Here is a 19,563-nt window from a genome sequence, read left to right on the forward strand (position 1 = left end):
TATATATCAGTACCTGAACTACTTAGCCCACTCAGTCCCTACTTTTGTGCAGAATGGATGAAAGAATTTGGTGGGAAAAGGCCTCTGAGCATATAGCATTTTTGCAGTCAAGCCTGGAGAAGATTGCTAATGTAGATGAATGAAACAGAAAGAATTCCTAGCCTCATTATATCATTTTAATCATTTGCTGTCACCTCACTTTTTTCTTAACCCCCACAAATAAAATTTTAACTTAGTTGTCTGGTAACTATTAAAGTGAATGAATTTGCCCTTTCCCTTCTTTTTCTTCTCATTATCCCCCCCTTTGCTGGAGATTCTAATGAATTTTAGAATTACAAAAATGAAAGGAGGAAAATGCATATTAGAAGTCTCTCAAGTAGAATTAAAAGCTTCTGATTAACAGTATAAACTTAACTGGAGAATATCATGCTAAGCGAAATAATCCAGTCCTAAAAAACCACAGGCTGAATGAATGTTCTCTGTGATATATGGATGCTAACCCGTAACAAGGGAGGTTAGAGAGGGGAAGTATAGAAGTTCATTGGATTAGACAAAGGGGAAGGAAGGAGTGGGGATGAGAATAGGAAAGACGGTAGAATGAATTGGACATAACTTTCCTGTACTCTTGTATGAATACATGACCAGTTTATCTCCACAGCATGTACAATCACAACAATGGGATCCTAATTAGAACAAGTTATACTCCATTTTTGTATAATATGTCAAAATTATACTATTATCCTGTGTATCTAAAAACAACAAATTTCTTTTTAAAAAAGAAAACACCTAATCTTCAAAATTTAAAGGAGAGATATTTCAAAAAGAAATTTAGATATTTTTTTTTAGCTTCTTTTAAATGTTCTGAAGACCACATAAATTATTTCAAGTCTTTTTCAATTCTATTTCAGGATGACATTCTATTAATAAGTAAAGAACTTTTAAAAACAGATAATATTATGGAGTATTCATATTTTCTTTAATCTGAATTGATTGCATCAGTGAAGGAGGCAGAATAATTTAGACATATTACTTATTTGAAGAAAAATTAAAATGTCCTTTCAGAAACCAACAATGTTGCACATGCCAGCAATCAATAGTGTACCTTTTACTTTCTGTTACCAGAGAGTAGCCCAGCCTGTCTGGGCAGTGTAGGCTCTGTATTTATAATAGTAAATGTAAGAGAGAGAGAATTCTGGAAAAGGATCAGAGTGGCTGAATTATATAAGGAAGAAACAGAAGCTTGTCATTTAGATAACTGGTTATTAGGTGAGCTGTTTCCTTAATTGTGGGATAATATTCTTAGCTCACTCAAGCTTTACAGCGTCAAAAATTCTGTGGAAGTTGGAAATGAGCAAGTGACCTGAAACATTGCAGAGGAAAGCCAAATGCACAGTTTTTTCCTCAGCTCTTTATCTCTTTAAGATCTATTAAGATAGTCAAGTCCCTCCAGCAGTGGCAAAAGTGTAATGTGCCAGAAATACTGATGTTACTGTTTTAGGTACACCTCAGACACTGAGAGCTTCTTGCTTGGCTTTAACAGAACCTACATAAATGTACTCAAAGTAATATATCTATAAAGCTGACGCTACAGAAAAAAGTAATTTGCAAATTTAAAATAATATAGTTAAACAGCTATAGTATAAATTTACTTAAAACTGGGATTTTATTTATGAAACCTGTGCAAATATTAATATAATTAATATATAATAACTTCTATGTGTGTTAATATTAATATAATAAGTATATTAATATTAACACATAGAAGTTAATAAGAAAGTTAATAAGAAAATAATAGTTGGAAAAATGTAAACCTTAATCTGCAGTGTCATGATTATTCAGTCCTTGGTCCTAAAGCAAAAATGTAAATAATTCCTGTCAGTTTCTGTCTCTACCCCTCCCCACCCCACCATCAGGATTGTACCCTGTGATATTTGTACCTTTGATTTTTGCCAAAAGGGCAAAAAGCAGTGCTGTGGTATTTTTGATACAAACTATGCTTTTAATGCCTTTTAATGTCTTATAATCTGTTTTCCATATTATAAATATGTCTCATCTGCTAACAAAGGAATGAAACACCCTTCCTTGAGGGTCTGTGTAGTTCATTAGAGTAAAATATTACAATGTTTCAAAAGTCATTGATCAGAATTGGTGGGATTGTGATATCATTACCACTTTAAGACACCTTTTCTTTGAAAAGCATTTAAAAAGTGACTTTTTAAATAAGCATGTAAATGCTATAGATGCTGAAACAGTGAAGCAAAGGGAGGAAAGAATGAAAGAAAATGATTAACATTTATAAAGCTCTAAAAGTTTGTTGTGTGTGGGGGGGGTCTCTGTGTGACTTAATCTCTTTTTATCCTGCTCCCAATGCTGTGGAATGGGCATTATTCCTATCTTTCAAACGAAGACACTCAGGCTCTTGATGTGTAGTAGTGGCCCCCAGATAAGCAACTGTTAGTATTTGAATTTGAACTCACATCCTTCTGCTTCAGTATCCCTGTCCTCTTAACAGCAAAAATATCTGAAATGGTTACAATCTAAAAAGATTGAAATTGACATCCTTTGAAAAGAGATACATAATTAGTTTTAGAAATACATATGAGACTACTCTTTTTTAAAAAACACAAAACTTTCTTTAATTTTGACATTAATTACCTACCTTACTTTAGATGAAACAGATGAGCAGAAATGATTCAGAATGTTAATTTCCTACTCATAGATATTTTCCTTGTTTTCTCAGTTCTTGCCCATAAATCAGTTTCACTTTCTAGTTGTCTTTATACTTCCTGACTATAGGTATCTAACATGTCAGCAATGTCAGATAGTTAAACAAATGTAGGTCAGATTATGTTAAAATAAAACTACTTGTATAACTATCTAACATGTCAGGTTCTATATTTAGAGGCCTTTATTTATTAAGGACTCCAATTTTAGTGAAATAATTTATTTTTAGAAATTATTGGCTTTAAGTTGAATGGACCTTAGTTTATTGAGAGGTTCTGCCACATTTAAAATATAATTTTTTAAATTTCTATCCTATTTCTCATATTTTTATTTTCTATGTAGTCAAAGATACGACTGCTTAGAAACAAATTTCAAACAACCTGGATTTCTCTAATTCTTTGAAAAAGGAACCATAAAAGCCTGAATACAAAATATACTTCAGATGAAGATGCTTTTCCCCTTTTCAAACTGTTAAATATTAAGAGTGTTTCAGGGTTTAGCCCTCAGCTTTCATTCTACTGTGTTCACTCCCTCTGTGATTATCTACCTCAATCCCACAGCTTAAAAGAGCATCTGTAATCTGATGACTAGAGTCATCAGGTACCTAGAGGTACCTGAAAAGATCACCTCCTTTTTCCACTCTGTTTTCTGCACTACTGCAGGGGCCTCCTAACTGATCTGCCTCTTCCATTCTGTTACTGTGTTCTCATTTTTTTTTTTTTCACTGCCAGAGCAATCTTGTCAGAAATCTGTGGTTTCTCCTTACATTGAAATGAACCCAAGCTCCTTAGCAGGGTCTTCGAAGATGTAAACAGTGTATCTGTCCATCTCTCTGTCCATGTTTCTGATTACTTTTTCTCCTCTGGCAGTGTTGGCCTTCTTGGTGTTCCTCAGACATACCAGTAATCTTTTTTTTCCTCTTCAAGCCCTATAATATTTGTTCCTTTAATTTCTAATGTTCTTTCTCTTGTTCTTCCCTTAGATATGTGTATGGCTCTGTTTCCTTCACTTAGGTCTCCAGAAGAAATATCACCTTCTTAGAGGTATCTTCCTTGGCCTCTTCTGTAGTTTCAATTCAGTGAGATTACTGACTTTTTTTTATTTGTCACTATGTTCCCCAGTCCCTAGAACAGTGACTGACTGCTGTACTTAGTTGTGTAGTAGATATGAACATGTTAAGTGAATGGATAGATGTATACCTAAGTGCTTGCAAAATTTAGAGCAGTTTTACAAATTCTCACACAAGTCTAAATGTTTCATATTAGAATGGCAATAGTCTCATTGCTAATTTAGCTTTAAACATTTAATAAACAGTCCCAGTTTGAATATAGGAGCCTATTTAATCATAGGAAGACTCAATTTATTTTATAATATTTCTGGGAACGTATATTATCAGAGTCAGTTATTCAGTGGATAAATAGATCAGAGGAGAATAATGTGCATTTCTCTGAAGTTCCATACCACCAGCCACTTTAGTGTTCTTCCATAGGTACCTTATGTGTACAAGGTTTCATTCACACTTTTTAACAAAACATGAATTTGAGGGGCTGATAAATAGAAAATATCAGATTTGGAATGAGATCTGTATTTGACTCCTGGCTCAGCACTTAATTAGTCATGTAGTCTTAGGGAAATAATTTCTCTGAACTGCAATTGTCCTTACCTGCAATACAAGAATAATAGTATCTACCTCATAGATTAATTGGAAGACCTAACTCTGATAATGTATGTAAAGTATCTAAAATGCCTTGCGTGTAGTAGGTCCTTTCAAAATTGTAGTGCATTTGTTTTCTAATAGCAATAGCAGTACTAGGAGGAACTCTGGTGTGTATTCATAATCTCTTGTCTTAACCATTGAAGAAAGGGTTGCAGTTTATCTGGAAAAGATCCATGTATTCAAAAGGTATGAGTCAGTGATGGACTTAATACTTTGTCAACCTGCAGTTGACTTCACTCTATGGGAAGGTCTCTTAAAATCTGTAAGGCAAGAAAAAAATTTTCTTTCATACTATTAGCTATGAAATTTGTTGCAGAAAAGTGTCTGTTTCTATAATAGCTTCTCTACTTAAAATCATTTGATTCATAAATGTTAAATATCAGTTACTTTTCATTATAGTTCATGAAGAAACCTTTTCAATATGAATTTTAAATAATGCATTTAATTGTCCTGATAAACTTAATCAATACTGGAGATTTTGAGGCATCACTTATTTTTTATGTGTTCAAAAGGTTTTCCTTGATTTGCATCCTGAACTGAAAACCCAACCTCAGAGAAGCATCTTTATTTACTGACCTTCAGGGAGTGTCATGATGCTCTCAGTACCATTTTTGAGTTCTTTACGAGAGGAGATTGGGGTTGGAAGAATATTGATGCAATTTCTCATAGTGGGTTTGGCCTGTAATTGTGATTAATAACAGTTGCTTTCACTATCTGGAAACAGACAGGCTGGTTTGTCTGCCTACAATCATGCTGTGATAAATGGAGCTATTTTAACTCTGGTTTTGTGTATCAAAGAAAACAGATGTAGTCTGGAACTGGAGGCTATAGGAAATATAAAGTCTGCTTAACTTAATCTTCATAATGCTTGTTTTTATAACTGACGAGCTGGGCAGTTTAACCAGCAGAGTTTATGTCAGCTACATATTTAATTTCAATTTATGACTGAAGTTTTTAAGTTGTTCGTTCGCTAAAATTATATCTAAGACCTTGTCAGAAAGTAAAAAACCTTGATTAAGCATAACCAGTCCTAATTTAAATATTGGTGTCTATCAAAATAATTTTCTATTATAAACACAGGGCAGCTACTCTTAGCTCTTTTCTGTGGTCTTAACAAAATCTAATGGTATCAGCAACTTTTCAAAAGACTACTCAAAAGACACTCTATAAAAGATCAGCCTTGGGATCATTTGTTGAAAAGCTTGTAGTGTGAAATTAAAAGCATATAGGTTGGAAAGGAAGAAATAAAACTGCCCTTATTTGTAAATTACATGATTGTCATTGTAGAAAATCCTAAGGAATCTACACAAGGCAAAATTGCAGAATATAAGATCACACACAAAAATCAATTGCATTTATATACATTAATAATACATATACTATGTACAACTATAATATAACAATAAAAGAGTGGGGAAAAATAATACATATAGAAACCAAGATTTAAAACAATACAATTTATAGTTCCTCAAAAAATGAAATAGGCATAAATCTAATAAAACATATACATACTTACACACAAATCTAACAAAATAGATATAGAATCCGTGTGCTAAAGATTATGTTGAAGAAAGAAACCAAGGAAGACCTAAATAAATGAGGGAGTATATAGTGTTCTTGGGTTAGTGGAAGATTCAACATAGTGAAAAATGTCAGCTTTCTCCAGATCAAAATTGCAGGAAGAATATTTTGTGATTATAGGAAAGATTATTCTAAAATAGAAGTGGTGGGGCAAAGGAACTAGATAGCTGAAACATTTTGAAAAGAGAAGAATAAAATGACAGCGATCAGTCTACCTGATTTCTTTCTTTCTTTCTTTGTTTTGTTTTTTTAAAACTGGGGATTTAACCCAGGGTGCTTTACCAGTGAGCTACATCCCCAACCCCCAACCAATTTAGTTTTTATTTTGAGAGGAGGTCTTGCTGAGTTGCTGAGCCTGGCCCTTAACTTGTAATCCTGCCTCAGCCTCCTGAGTTGCTGGGATTACAGGCATGCACCAGCATGCCCAGCAGTCTATCAAATTTTGAGTCTTATAACTACAGTAATCTGTGTGGTTTTGAAGGAAAGACACATAGATCAGTGGAACAGAATTGAGAAGAACACCCACACAAATATATCCATCCAGCTGATTTTTTACAAAAATACAAAAGCAATTTGGTGGAGAAAGCATATCCTCCTGCAAGAACTGGTGCTGGAACAGTTGCAAATCTGTGGTCAAAAATAACACAAAACAAAACAAAGCATTGACCCAAACCTCACATCTCTACAAAAATTCACTCGAAATGGGTAATGGACTTAAATGCAAAACATAATATGTTACAATTTTTAGAAGAAAAGCATAGTATAAAATCTTTGGGATTGAGAGGTAGTCAAATAGTTCTTATTCTTGAACTGGACACCAACAGTATAAAAAGAAAAATTAAGAAACTGGATTCATCAAAATTAAGAATTTTTACTCTATGAAAGACTCCATTAGGAGAAGGAAAAGAGGCAGAAAATATGTGCAGACCACATATCCAAAACAAGACATCAGCTGTGTTCGTGATGATCCCAACCTGGGAAGCCCAGATATTCTTCAGCTGGTGAATAGCTAAACATACTGCAGTATATCCATACCATGGAATACTACTCAGCAGTAAAAAGGAATGAACTATTGATGCATATAACAGGTTGGCCGAATCTCCATGGAATTATGCTGAGTATATAAAAACCAACCTCAAAATATTACATACTGTATGATTTTATAATTTTTCTGAAATGACAAAATTATAGGAACTAGAGAAGTGATTAATGGTTTCTAAAGGAGTCAGAACTTGGGAGAAGGTGATTATAATCAGGCAACATGGGGGATCCCTTTAATGATGTAACTTGTATATCTTGAATATCAGTGTCAATATCCTATTCTTTTGATAACCTTCAGATGGGTGTAGCCTTTCCAACATTGAGTTTTTATCTGATTGCTGTAGATAGCAGAAATTTTGTTTTGCCCTTCAAATTAATTTTCCCAGTTTCTTCTTTGTGATTGGCCTTTTCTCATAGACTTTAGATGATGATTATAATATTTTTTCTATTAAAGCAATATAGTAAATAGTTATCCTAAGAACAGACTAAAAACCAATTTAACCTTTAATTTAGTAGAACATTATGTTACTTCAGCTATATCGTAGGTTAAGCAGATTTGGGAGCTGACAGAAAACCCATAGCAAGAATGTATTGATTCCTACCCTTTCCCACCCTGTGCAGCTACAGATGCTACAGTTCAAGAGAACAGTCAGGGACAACATTGTGTTCACTTTCTTCTGCTACATGCTGTATTTATATTTCTTTGTGCCTCATCAGTATCATTAGGAGAAGATAGTTACTACTATTGCTCGTTAGACTTCTAAAGAGAATTTTTTCTTCCCAACAGTTTTAGTGTGTAGAACAGAAAATTATAGTCTGAAAGCACCTGTAATACATTATTATATTGTTACAGAATATTTTTCATGGTTAGATTCAGTGATTAGCAAACAGTCCTAATAGATGATCCTTTAATAAATAGGTGACTATAAGTAGAATTTACTTCTTGTGTTGTCTGTAACTCTGCCGGGTCAATACAGAAACCCCTAGTATTCATGTAGTCATTTATATTTACATTCTGTAATTAAAATTAAAATTTTAATTAAATTTAAATTTAAATTTTAAACTTTAAATTAAATTAATTTTAAATTTAAATCAAATAATTTAATTTAAAATTCATGCCCTTAGTTACACTAGGCACATTTCAAGTGCCTTATAGCCACATGTAACCAATAACCACCATCTTAAACAGTGCAGATATAGAACATTTTCTTTATCATTAGAGTGTTCTTTTGGACAATGCTAAAAGCTTTACTTTGCATGAATTTTCATCTAGAAAATAGTCTCCCAAAATATGACTTGAAACTTTTTTTCAGTAGACATTAGATTAAATAGCATTAGTCATTTATAATTGATAGTCTCACAGATTTAACTTCTGTCTGCCCCTTTTCCCAAAATTTCTCTCTGTGTGATCAGTAATATCAAATTTAGAACAAGGTCCCTTTGCAAATGGTAGTAAGTCTCTTGCTGCTGATCCAGTTAGTTAGCTGTAGCAGTGACAGTAGCCTTCATGGAAATTGGGCACCTAAAGATAAGCACTGGGAAACAGACACCAGGATTTCTCAGTCCTGTTAATGTTTACAGTTTGGGCCAGATATTTTTTTGCTGTGGGTACTGTCCTGTGCATTTTAGACATTTAACAGCATCTGTAGCTTCCACCCAGTAGATGCTACTAATGTCCCAGTTATGACAACCAGAAATGTCTCTAGACATTGTTAAATGTATCCTGGGGACCAAAATCACACCAGTTGAGAAGACTGATATAGTTCAGAAAGTTCTAGAGATTGTGAAGGAAATGAGAATTTGAGATTTCCTGATGTAACTTCTTTTGTATTTGCTACTACATAACAGTTCTGAATATATCCAGGAAATAATGTCAAAATATAGGAAATGCAAGACAGACACAATCAAAGGAAGTTGAGGAAACCCATATTTCTTTCCCTAAATACTACACCATATGTATGGCTTCGGAATTCCTACACCATATGTATGGCTTCGGAATAACTGTCGTTCCATACTTTTTAAATTTCAGCTAACATTTATTGAATTCTTACTGTATGATGTGTACTATGTTATGCAACAGCACCACAAAGAAGAATAAAACATGGCCTTAGTCTTCAAGAAGCATACGATGCTTTTTGTCTTTTTCTATTCTTATCTCAGATTATTTGACCTGTTCACTGGCTTTGGACTCTTTTGTATGGATATTGATTGCTACTCTGGTTTAAATTTTAAGTGTGCCAGGGCATCATTTGTGAACATACAATATAATTAGGACTTAATTGTGATTCTGAGGACAGGCTCAATCCAGCTCTTCTGATGTGTGATCATACTAATAATCTAAACTTTTTTTCAGTTTCATAATCTCTAAAGACTTACTTAAGGATCTGTAAACACTTATAGCTAAACTGTATTAAAGAAAACTTAGCATTAAGAAAACTGACATTTTGAGTATTGACAATGAGAGAAAAATCTTATAATACTGGATTTTAACTGCTTTAGTAAAGTTCCTGATATTCATGAACTTGTCTTCATGATATCAGAAGTTTAATTAGTAGAAAATTAGTCATATGACTTAAATCAAATTGACCTTTATTACCTATTAAGCATTAAATTTATTTTTGTTTTAATAGTCATGGTCCTGTCTCATATTCTGTTAAAGGGTAGATGTTATCATTCCCTCTGTTAGAGGTCTGTTGGCTAACATTCAGTAAACACCTCCACTGAAACCAACTAACCAAACAGAAATGTGTTTTATATTTATAGCACACACAAATAAACTACTACCTTCTTTTTTTTCAGGCCAAAAAACCCATCTGAAGAAATATTACAGTGAGGTGTACTATATAACTCAAAGACTAGAAACAGTCCATTGTTTTTCTCTGTTCCTGTTTCTGTTAGTGCCTAACAAGTTCCAGGATTCCAAAGCCTCATCTGACAAGAGACTGGATGTCCTTGCAACACTGGTTCCTTACATGATCTATCAGGAGTTTGGTCTGATTAATTAAATCTAGAAATAAAAAGTCATTGCTCAGAATACTTCTATCAGCAGTGAACTCTAGATTTTCTTTTTAAAATATGACCTGTATATTAATGCTAAATAGCTATCGAGGATGCTCAAAACTGAGTTTCCAAAAATACAGGGTTTTTTGTTCCAATTATTGCAATGCTAGGGATTGAACCCAGGGGCATGTTAGGCAAGCACTCTGCCACTGAGCTATATACCTTCAGCCCTCAAAATGCAGTCATAATAATGAGTAGTTGCTTTTGGTTTTGGATAAATTCTACTTCTGTGTTGTAGTTTTAGTAAGTTTTAAGTGTATGGTTCATTTCATAATTCATTCTTTTAAATAAAAGTATAAAAAAAGTCTTTTTGACTTTATAATCAAAAGGAGAATTTAGAAAGTTAAAATATATCTAGCTAAAGAGACCTCTGTACCCAACAAACCCCAGGTTTGTCCCTTTTATAATGGAACTATTTGATAGTTTTTGCTAAGTTTTTGATCCCTTAAACCACAAAGAGTAGTTCCAGATAAGGTGAATATGAGTAGCCCCAGAGGGCTAGGTTGGCCCCCATGTTCACATTTTCCACATACAAAATCTCTTTACCCCGTGCCCCTCACATGTCTGTTTATTCTTTTATACTGTTGATCATACCACAAAACTTGAGTTCTTCCTTGATTTGTTAGCATCCAAAGGGAATAGGAGACTATCCCTGAAAGCTTTCATGTTCTCTGTTCCAAAAGTAAATTTTAAAAAATGTACTGTATATTCTAGAAAGACATGTTTAAAAAAAAACTGTTTCTTTGTATATTTATTATTCAAAATCAGACTCTAAAAAGGTGAACTCAGTTTTTAGTTTAGATTCCCCCTACACCATTAGTTTCATAACATTCAATTTTGGATTCACCTTTTTTGTACCTTGTAAAATACTTTACAAGACTTAAATATTTGGTTTATATACTTAAGGCATTCTTTATTAGAGTAATAATGAATTGTGGAATTTGGGATCTGTCTTGTTTTTGAAGACGGTAAACCAGGCATTTGTAGCTCTAGTGTTACCTCTCAGTTAAGTAAAAGGAAGGTACTTGGATCGGCAGCCATGAATGTCTCACATCAGATGATCCAGGCCTAGAAAGAAGAATGTGCTTTATGTGGTCTGAATGTGCATACGCCTTTTCAATGGATGATAATACCAGGTGTTGAAAGTATTCTTAGGCCCTCTCTTACTATTTTTGCAATTTTTATTCATCATTCTTTCCTCCTGCAATGTGGCACACTACATAAAAGAGAAATCATTTCTTCCCTTTCAGAAAATGAACTGTACAAATGTTTAGGCAAGTACTATGTAACACATATGTGTTACATATGTATATATAGTACATCTGTCTGCAGGACAGTATAGCCAGCTAATTTCCAAATGCCTCACAGTGCAGTCTAAGGGTTGAGCAAAGAGCATTATTGTCTAGCTGTGGAACATAAATTTTCTGCTTCAGAGTCTTCCTTCTCTTGGATTAGGCCTGTGGAGTTTGTTGTTTTAATCTGAGGTAGCCCCAGAAAGTTCTTCTGTAGCCGCAAACTGGTTTCAGTAATTGCCTTATAATGCACATTGTTTTTGCTTATACTATGCTTTTTTTTTTTTTTTTTGTACAATGTAGTTGACTTAATTTGTTGAACAAAACCAAAGATTTCTAATCCCTTTAATTGTATAAGCCCTGGCTTCTAACCCCATTTCAGTTTCTGTTATCAGTACTAAAAGAAGCTCACAGACCTCTGCCACCAAGGGGTTAAATTCTTTCATCAAGTATGTTTATGAGGATCCATGTTGGCTGTACTGTCTTTTTTTTCTGTTCTTTTTTTTTTTTTTAACTTTCTAGTTCACTAATCAAATGTATGTTAGATTGATTATTGTAAAAGTATAAACCATAGAAAATTTGACAAGATAGATGTGTAAATTATCCTTCTGACAGAACTAATGATGCACTCCAAGCACCTTCTGTTTTCCAGCGCTTGGTGAGAGACTTCATTAAATATGCAATGGCTGTTGGGTGGCTTCTCAGATGATGGTTCAGTTCCTTGTGGAATTGCATTATTACTAGAGGTGTAAAACCAGGCAGACAAGCTAGCTGTTGGGCATCCTGCTGAGCTTCTAATGTGCTTCATCTTGTTGGAGCAGTTGTTTGCAGTCTTTTCAGGACAATTACATCTATAACCACAGGACACATTCAGTGAAACTATATTACAGATAACAGTGGTCTGGCATTGACTGCTCTCGCCCCTCTTGAGCTGCTTCAGTGTAGTTAGCTTATAGAAAGTAACACAGTAATCTAATGCCACCTCCAACACTTAGACTAGTTGCTTTTTTTTTTAATCGTACAGAGCAAATCTGGAAATAACTGATTTTTAACTTGTTAAATTCTTAAAATCATAGAATATTAGAATCTAATAGACTAATCTAATAGATTCTAATCCATTTGCAGATGAGAAAACTAAGGCTAATGCATAGTCATGAGTTGTCCCTTAAATAAAAGATCCTAGCAGAAAAATCTCTTACGTAGCAGAGATTGTATAAGTAGTAATTTGTAATTTTTGCCTCTGGTTTTAGATATATTTTAAACAAAAGTTTTATTTTGAATTCAGTTTTTTTTCCCCTCCTGAACCTCATTATCTTATCCCCTTTCTTAACACCAGCAATACTCCCTTATTTCTAAAATCTAGGCAGAAACCATACTATTTATTATTTTGATAACAATTTGATGGTTTCCTGGAGAACTGGACACAGAAGATGGTTTGAGTTGAGTTGAGATGGTATTTAAGGTTTCCAAAAGGCAGATGCTATGATGTATTGCTGCAGCCTGATAAATGGGAGTGCATTTTAGAGTGACAAGCTGAATAGTTTAATGAGAGAAGGTTTCCCATTTCGGTTGGTCAACAAATCATTGTTGATGACTTTGGATCATAATGAACATTTGTGGAAAATGACCATTTGAGTAATGCATGTGTTTGAGAAATACTAACTACAAATAATCCTAACCATAAATTAAAAGACTTACTTATTTTGCCACAGATAAGTCAGCATATTGCTTTGTTTTTCAGTGCCAAATTAAGTTGACAGTTCAGAATTCTTTTACATATCCTTTCTTATAAAAGTTATATTTAGAAAAGTTTTGTTTTTCATTGAGTGTCTTTTAAAATATAATTCTTGCTGCTAATTATTATGTTACTTCATTCTCAAATTAAATTAGTAAGACTTAGAAACAAAGAATAAGAACATGATAGTTTATAAAGCTAAAGATTAAGGTTAAAATGGATTAGGCATCTGATTTTTTTCAGTGCCCAAAATATTTCTTAATTAGAAAAAAACAATAGGAAGAAAATAACCATTATTTGGGAACATGCAAATTTATTTAAAAGCCTGTGACAAGAAAATGTAAACAGAAAGCTTCACAGCTAAATTTTTTTCCCCATAAGCCTGTTAAAGATTCAGATTTTTTTTTTTTTTTTTTTTTTTGGAAAAGTCTTTGTGCTCCTTAAAATATTTTAAGGAACTATTCTGTTAGTTTTGCAAAGCTTTGCTAACAAATTCATCCCAATGTGATGTTTTTCTTTAGTTAACTTTATTTTCTCTGAAACTTGGTATGTTTTAGTAGTTAAGATGGGGGTGGGTTCTTTTGAAATGCATGTTTTAATCATCATTTTTATTTGTAAAATGGGCTGTAATCTCAGTCCAAGCTCCCTTCAATCTCCATTTCATAGTTTACAGAGAAAGGAGACACTGTGGAGCACAGACTTCCCCTGGGAATGCATTGAGCTTAATGAGCTTGATAGTCTGGTGGGCTCAATAAATCAAATAAAGCAAAACATTTCTCATTTTTGAATAAAAGCATTTATCAAACAGTGTTTGTTCACTCATGGTCACAAGATTGATTGGTTCCAAGCATCATAGTGTATATTGAAGCATTTTTGATTTTGTTTTTTCCAGTGGGCAAGTTGCGGAAGCAGTGGCTAAAGGAATGTATCTCCGATGTCGGCTTTGGAATGCTGAAGTCTGTCAAGGAATATGTGGACCCCAGTAATATCTTTGGAAATAGAAACCTTTTATAAATCCATTAGTATCATTATGAAAAATGTCACCTTTTTTTTTTTTAAGTCTTGAACTGTATGGTTATACCAGTAATCAGATACATTATGGACTATATTTTGGCTACATTTGATTGTTGGTTTAACATAAGTTTGCTTTCATTCTGTAGTTTTGTTTCCACATCTATGGATTGACAGATGGTGTTCTTAAATCTCTCTCAGTGTAGGTATATCAGTTTACAGCCAACTGTTTATAATTTCAAATTTTAGTCAAGCATCACAAGGCTACCAGATATTTCAGAGGAAGATGCTGCCTGCTGTTTTAGATTAATGCTTCCTCTTGAGGAACAAAGGAGGCTTTTGGTATCATCTATTGCTTCTCTGGCCTTTAAAAAAAAGAAAAAAGAAGAAGAACGTTTTTGGGAAGCAGTTATCTAGGAAACGAGTCCACTGAGGAGTGATACAGGTATATGTTTTCTAAGAACATGTTATACTGTGATAGGACATTAAGGGAGGAAAGAATATAGGCAACCTGTTGTTAGGAGGCCTTCAATTCTATAAGGTGCTTGGCCTACAGTTTTCTTTGAAATTAGTATACAGTTGTAATTACCAGTATAGGAATTACTCTGTGAGGGGACACATTTTTGTTCTTGATGTTTCTCTTTCTGCTGATATATGAGTTTGTATTTGCATCACTAAGATCATTCATAGTATGTTTTGTAAGAAAAGCTGACTTATCCCTCACTTATTCCTGTGAAGGACAGGTTTACTATGAAATGAATGCCTTTATCCACCCTGAGTCCCAGTGTTTCTCCTGTCCCATGCTTGTTGCTGAGCTGCAGAAGCTGCAACAGGAACAGAAGGAAGACTCCTGACCCTAATGTCTCCAGCTGAAAGAGCCCTTTGGCTAAAGAAACAGTCATGATTTAGCATTTGGATTTAAAAGCCTCAACAGTTTCAATGACAAAAATCTTTAATTTTTTAAATTAACCCAAATAGCATGGTAAATTTTCATGTGAAAATAAGTTTCAAATTAGTTCTTAATAATGGTTTAATGCCTTTTTTGAATTACTGGTTTAACCTAAATTTTTTTAAAAATGTATTAATGCATATACATAATCAGAAGTTTGAAATATCATATTTCTTACATAATAAAGAAAACATTAATCACATTTAGCAAACATTTTTACATTTAACCTGGCTATTAAAATGAGTGAAATTATTACTTTAAATCACTGTCTGTTTGGTTCATGTTTTACATTTTAAGATGGATTCTTTTCTTACTGCAATACCTAACTTTTGATAATTTTTTAAAACTAATATTTAATCAGATAATATATGTCAAAATGCAGATGATCCTTTGAAAGGACACTCTGTGTAGCAACAACTCCAAACTATTTTGGGGCAGTTTACTATCTTTTTTATCTGAAGTAGCCTTAACCAGAAAAGTGAAAATTTAAATTTGACAAAATGTATTTTTAAGACTTCAGAATGATAATTTTTAACTATTAAAATTGGCCTCAAACTAACAAAATTAAATCTGTAAACAAATCAAAATTAAGTACTAGTGTAACGACAAAAACTAAAACTATGTATTTTTAGAAGCTGCCTCTCTTCATTGGTGATTTATTTTTAATTATAAAATTTCCAGCAAATCTATGCTTAAAACCCTCGATGGTTTGAAATAGTTGGACACTTGATGAGGAAATTGCCTCTAGAATGATCATATTCTCAACTTTATAAAATGCATCTATTCATGACGATGATTTCTCTAATTGGTGATCAAAATGTAAAATTTAGTAAGGTACTAATATCTCACTGAAAGTGTATACATGTTTCTGAGCAATTTTAAAAAATAAAACGGATTCACAAGCAGATCCATTCTTTTGCATGTGATTGGTCTAGTATTCTTTCCCAGGGAGTTGAGATTTCAACAACCTCACAAATCTATATTAGATATTAAGAATCTATAAAGGTAACACCTAGAATTGTGTTCACTATTCTACATGAACCTTATGGAAATTAGTGATTTATGTTTTTGTGTTTCTTTTTCCATGTATGCAGGCCTTCCCAACCTTAATTTTATAATGGTGACTGTATTTTGTAGTTGGAATCATTTCTACAGGGATCATTTTGAAACGCAAGAACGTTCATCAGTACTGTTTCACTCTGATTTAGTAAATCAGAAAGCCTTCACCCAGCTTTGACACACTCATATCTGGGAGGTGCCTGAGTATAGACTTAGTGTCTGGAGCACTGAGTTCATGAATATGCACAGAAGCACTTAAACCATACCTCTTGTTTTTGAAGTATCTGAAAATGGCTTCATGAAAGTTAAAGCCTGGAGAACATTGTCTATGTGAGGCTTCTTAACTAATTCTGGACAAGTTTATTTAAAATTCTGAAGACCCATAGCCTATTTGGTTTTCTAACTGGGTAACACTGACTTTCTTAAGCTAGTCATGTTTGTAATATTTTGCTTATATTTTGATGATGTCTCACTTGGTTGGGTTTTCAATGGTAATGGGAACTTGCTGCTAGTGAGAAATGGAATTGAAGAGACCTAATATGAACAGGTCTCTTATTGGCCCTTAGAGAAACTGTTGCCTTAATGTTTGGTGCAATTTATAGTAGTGCAAAAGTGAATTAGTCTTGAGCTTTTTTATTTGGTAAGAATTGTGGAAGTCACGTGTTAATTGTGCCCAGTATTTACCACAGAAAAGAGGATTACATTCTTCTGCTTCTGAATAATTAGGAGTTTTCTTCCTAAAAGCGCTTTCATATTGTGGGACTGTTACTGTAAAGTTATTTGTGAAGCTGGAAGCCATCTAGTTGGCATAGCTGTGTTGATTTGGAAAACAAAAAAAATGCAATAAAGGATGAGCTGCCATCAGTGTGCATAATATACCAGATGCAGATGGTTGCAAGGAAACCTTTTTTTTTTTTTTAGAATATTAGTAACTAAGTCCTAGCTTGCATTTTCTGTATGTTGGCCCCAGAGATTTTCCCTTGTCATTTTTCCAGAGCTACTTCTTAACTGCAGTCAATCAGAGAAGCTGTGAAGTCCTAAACTGCAGTTTGTTCCCTTAAGTCTTCAAATGGGCTGGGTTTGGTTGAGCTTCTATTCCATATCAATATTAGAACACACTTATTCAATATGGATTGATTCACAAATTGCATGTGGTGGTGCTTGAGGCAGCCAAATGGAATGCTGTGGAAAGCATATCTACATTTTAAGGAACTGAGATAAGAGTAAAGGACAGCTTTAGTAGCTTTTTGTTTATCACTTAAGATTTAGCAACTTTGATTTTAATTAGGGCTTAGCTCATGGTAGGAAAAAAGCAGAAAGTGTTACAGGTGCCAGTTTAGGATTGAAGAATTCGCTGTTTCACCTTTGCTTTGAGTTATGGAAGCTTGGCTTTGCCCAAGGCTTCATGTTCCCAAATGAGCCATATGTCAACATATTCACTTAATTCTTACTAATATCACTTTCCTGAAAAGGAAAGGGGGAAAAATGAACTTATACATTGATGCTGAAATCCAGAAAGTGTGAAAGGTTTACTGAAACTGTTGAAATATACTGACTGATATGAAGGATGTAAGTTACTCAGCTTTCTGTTTCCTAAGCCAAATAGCGTTTGTCTTCAGTGTGAAATTTAACTGTAAAAACTGCTTGTATAATGTTGAGAGATTATAGAAACATATTATTAATAAACTGGACTTGGGTCTAAGATTTTTTTTTCTCAAAGGGAGTGTCAAGGTGTTATTTGTTCTGTTTGCATATGGGTTTTTTCTTTCATCTTTAGTCTATCATCTTAATATTTCCACTGATCTGAAAATAGGAAATTAGTTTTTGTTGTTTTATTGATGTAGCCTAATCAAGTATAACCTATGACTAAATCTGTTTGGATTACTAACAGTCTGTCATTAGCTAGGTTGTATCAATCTCTAATTATTTTAAAAATCAATGTTAAATTCTTAGGAGGCATTTAGTTTTTTGTAATTATAAAGAATTCCCTTTAAAAAACCTTGGAAGAATCTCAAAGAATGAGCTTTCTCTTGCTTTCTCTTGCTTTTCTAACTATACTCAAGCCAAAGAGCCATCACTGAATTCAGTTAACTTTAGGTCTGTGAAATGATTTCTTTTTAGGTTCCCAAAGGATATTATTTTATGTATTTTTCACAAAGGAAAAATAATACATTAAGTATTGCTAGTAAAATTTTTCAGGTGTTCTGAATTCCCAGTCTGAAAGAGAGAGAGAAACCTGGTTTTCATGTAGATTTCCAAGTAACATATATACATGTTTTTAAGGCACCTTATTGTTGGCAGTGTTTTTCATGACCACCTTAAGCACCCCACATGAAACATGTTTTAACTCTTAATTGGATTTCAAAAAGAACATGATATGCTTATACTGGTATAGTTTCTATAAATAGTTATTTACTGAGCTACTTAAATAGTACCCCCTTGCTCACAGTGCCTTTTTGGGATTTCCTCTGCTCCCCCTCACCCCCATCATGAAATAGCCATTTAAAATGAGAAAAAGAGTATAAGTCTTTAAAGACAGAGGTTAGTTATCAGCTCAAGGCTATTCCTCTTTAAAAACATGTCAGGAATTAAGTAGTTGTGCATTAATCTGATAATCCTCTCCATTGTTGGTTTGGCTCATCTAGCATATTTAATTAATTGTATGGTGGACTTGTACCCTCACATACAGATGAGGTACTAATCAGTCAACAGGAATTTTCATCCCTACATTTTCATTCCTACTGTCCCAACCTGGTAGCTCTGAAGTGTGGCTATTCACCCAGCCTTGAGACACTCGCTCTGTGCTTTGGATGTCTGCTCACATGGTCCCTGGGGAGCAGAGCCTGGAAGGGGGAGTGGGGTCTATTCCTTATATTGTGTGTCAGTCCTTTTGTGTGATGGTGCCTTCCAATTAATAAATATTTTTGTTCCTGAACACTGGTAAATCTTAGGAGAATTATGTGTAGGTCATATTAATTTTTGTCCATTTTTGCTAAGCCTGTGAAATACTTTGGCTCTGATACAACTTGAATAAAATCTTATCCTGGGTCTTCCTCCAAGGCAGTGCGTATTCCTGCCAGTACTCTAGTAATCTTTTGGGAATTATGTGTGGGTAAGCACTTGTATGTAAGCCATTTTACTGCTGTAACTAATGCATACAGTTCTTCTCTTTACATTTATAGTCTAAAAGTGGATATGTAGTGGGAAGGGAAGTTCCTGAGAGATTCCAGTATAGCGTTGTCAATTCATACTGAGCCATGTTGTTCTCCACAAGGGCTCAAAACATAGTCTATGTACTGTGCTTTCGGTGTATGTTCAGATTCTCTTTTATTGGTTTCCCTCCAGTGTACTGTTCTATAAGCAAATGCCCATGTGTGATTTTTTTTTTAAGATG

The 19,563-nt window shown here is 33.7% G+C and overlaps 1 protein-coding gene across 2 annotated transcripts in view; it reads left to right on the forward strand.

Annotated features, from left to right (window-relative positions):
- The window catches only part of Agps (alkylglycerone phosphate synthase), a 141,603-nt gene extending 122,040 nt beyond the window's left edge, over positions 1–19,563 (forward strand). For both annotated transcript variants that reach the window (XM_026391997.2, XM_077802919.1), the window contains exon 20: positions 14,043–19,563. In XM_026391997.2, coding sequence (XP_026247782.1) covers positions 14,043–14,164 — 122 coding nt within the window. In that variant the 3' untranslated portion in view covers positions 14,165–19,563. The remainder of the gene's footprint in view (positions 1–14,042) is intronic.

This window comes from Urocitellus parryii, chromosome 1 (genome assembly GCF_045843805.1).
Source record: "Urocitellus parryii isolate mUroPar1 chromosome 1, mUroPar1.hap1, whole genome shotgun sequence".
In the NCBI taxonomy this organism is placed as follows: Eukaryota; Metazoa; Chordata; class Mammalia; order Rodentia; family Sciuridae; genus Urocitellus; species Urocitellus parryii.